Here is a 2,619-nt window from a genome sequence, read left to right as displayed (position 1 = left end):
CCCCTTGCAGCGGGGCCCTGTTCCCTCCCCCCCCAGCCATAACGGCGGTGAAAACGACCCAAAACTGCAACACGGTGCAAAAACAAACCCCCCCCAAAAAACGTAGCGCGGTTCCCCGGAGCCAGGCCGGGGGTGGGAGCTGCGGGCAGCGCTGGCTCCCTGCTGCAGGTTGGGCACCCCGGGCCCCGCCGTGCCCACCGGCCTCTCCTGCTCTTTGCCGGGGCTCTCGGCGGTGGTTCTGGGTTCATCTGGGGAGAGGGAATGGAGGAAAAATGGCAAAGCATCCCAAAGGTGTACTCGTTGGGGTGGGTGAGCTTTGAGAGGGAAACGGGGCTAAAACGTGTCTGTCCCGGTGTGTTCTGAGTTACTCTGGTGCAAGGACTGGTTTCTCGGGCAGTTTTGTGGCACCGAGGGCTTCGAGACTGGTGCCGTTCTGTGAATCAGGAGTTGTGCTGCTGTCTGCAAATCATTAAGTTACCTTATGGAGCAGCCAGAGATAGCGGCCCGGGGATTGCCCTTCTCTGCCTTCCCCACACCTCCCATCCTCCATATTGACTCTGTTGCTCCTCTTCAAAAGCTTCGTACTGGAGCAGATTTCCCTCTCGAGGTGGTTTTCTCATCTTCCTTTGATGACCTGAAATTTTCCCAGGCTCGTAGCGTGCAACAACGTTCCGAGCCTAAATGAACCTCTTCTCAGTGGCCTGCAAAAACCCGTGCCAGGACTGAGCTCCTGTGCTAACATGCCCGTTTGAAGCAAGAATGCAGTCCAGATCCCCAAAATATTGGGGTCAACGATGCATCTGGATTCCCCTAGAGCCAGAGGAGGCGACGCAGCGTTATTTCTGAAACGCAGAGATTTGTGAGGAATGTGGTGCTGGTGGGTCACCCCGGCGTATGAAAGCCACCTGTGTTTGATTAAGGTGCAGTCTCGCTTTCAGCCTGGATTTTCTTTTGGAGTATTTTTCACAAGCCTTAAAAATCCTGTCGTGGGGTGAGAATTGCCTAGATCGGTAGCCAGATAAAACCAGGCTGCCATGGAGTGACTGGTGTGTGTGCTGCCCGAGTGGGCTCTGCAGAGGAGTTAGTGGCAGTGCAGAAGATGCCATGTGTCCTGTGGCACGCAAGTGTAGATCTCTTGGATTTGGGGACTGCCAGATCCCAGGGTTCTGTAAACCCACCAGTGCTGGGAGATAGGCCACTGGTTTAGCATAGTAGCAGCTGTACCAGTGATGCTGAATGTAAAGTTTTGGGATATTGTCCTTTTTAGAGTGTACCTGGTTTGAGTCTGGTTCTGTACTCTCTGAAGTTGCTGAGAGCTTTGCTGTTAATTCTGGTGAAAAAGAGGCATTGATTCAGAGCGAAATTAGTGGTTTGTAATCTTAGAGTGTTTATGTACAGAAATAGTCATTTTTTTTTTCCTCATCTGTTTCAGCTGAACAAACTTGTTCACCTTGGAGCTACAAATACTGGTGATTTGAAACTTCAGCTCATCCCCCACTGTTCCTGCCCAAGCAAGCACCAGAAAAATGAATATCCAGGGGAAAGGCTTCCCCTTGGACCTTGGAGGAAGCTTTACTGAAGATGCTCCGAGACCACCGGTTCCTGGTGAGGAGGGGGAACTCGTGTCCACAGATCCCAGGCCAGTTAGCCACGGTTTCTACTCTGGTAAAAGCGATGTCATTAGAAATGAGACGTCCACGGCAACACCGAGACGCTCCGATTTGGATTTGGGGTACGAGCCCGAGGGGAGCGCTTCACCAACTCCACCCTACCTGAAGTGGGCCGAGTCGCTGCACTCCTTACTGGATGATCAAGATGGTATCAACCTCTTCAGGACTTTCCTGAAACAGGAGGACTGTGCGGATCTCCTGGACTTCTGGTTTGCCTGCAGTGGTTTCAGGAAGCTGGAGCCGTGTGCGTCTAACGAGGAAAAAAGGCTCAAGCTGGCAAAAGCCATTTACAAAAAATACATCCTTGACAACAATGGCATTGTGTCCCGGCAGATCAAACCAGCCACAAAAAGCTTCATCAAAGACTGCGTCATGAAGCTGCAGATTGACCCTGACATGTTTGACCAGGCCCAAACGGAGATCCAGTGCATGATAGAAGACAATACCTACCCTTTGTTCCTTAAGTCGGATATTTATTTGGAATACACAAGGACAGGTGGGGAAAGTCCAAAAATTTATAGCGATCCCAGCTCCGGGTCTGGGACAGGTAAAGGGCTACCTGGTTATCTGCCAACTCTGAACGAGGACGAGGAGTGGAAATGTGACCAAGAGGCCGAGCCCGAGGCCAGCAGGGACTCGGCACCCTCCAGCAGGCTCACGCAGAAGCTGCTCCTGGAGACAGCCACCCAGCGTGCCTCCTCGGCCCGGCGCTACAGCGAGGGCAGGGAGTTCAGGTAGGACAGTCTCCAGGGAATGGCTCGGGGGGGGATGGAAAGCCTTGGAGGACCTTGGTGGTGGGGAGCGCTCGGGGATGGGGAGGCAACCGCAACGGGATGGTGTCACGCGGGGGCTTTGGTGGAGTGCAGAGTTTTACTGGGAGGTTTTACGGGTTATTTTAAGGGTGGCTTTGGCTGTTCCTGTTTGATTGCCCTGAATCATCCCTGCAGCA

At 53.2% G+C, this 2,619-nt stretch overlaps 1 protein-coding gene across 1 annotated transcript in view; it reads left to right on the top strand.

Moving 5' to 3' along the window:
• Positions 1 to 1,526: 1,526 nt before the first annotated feature.
• The window catches only part of AXIN1 (axin 1), a 66,399-nt gene continuing 65,306 nt past the window's right edge, over positions 1,527 to 2,619 (top strand). The window contains exon 1 of the mRNA XM_009995485.1: positions 1,527 to 2,404. Within this exon, the coding sequence (XP_009993787.1) occupies positions 1,527 to 2,404 (878 nt within the window). The remainder of the gene's footprint in view (positions 2,405 to 2,619) is intronic.

Source organism: Chaetura pelagica, unplaced genomic scaffold (genome assembly GCF_000747805.2).
Source record: "Chaetura pelagica isolate M959 unplaced genomic scaffold, ChaPel_1.0 scaffold124, whole genome shotgun sequence".
Classification (NCBI taxonomy): Eukaryota; Metazoa; Chordata; class Aves; order Apodiformes; family Apodidae; genus Chaetura; species Chaetura pelagica.
Note: the sequence above shows the minus strand (reverse complement) of the source record. Positions and strands in the feature narration are given on the sequence as shown.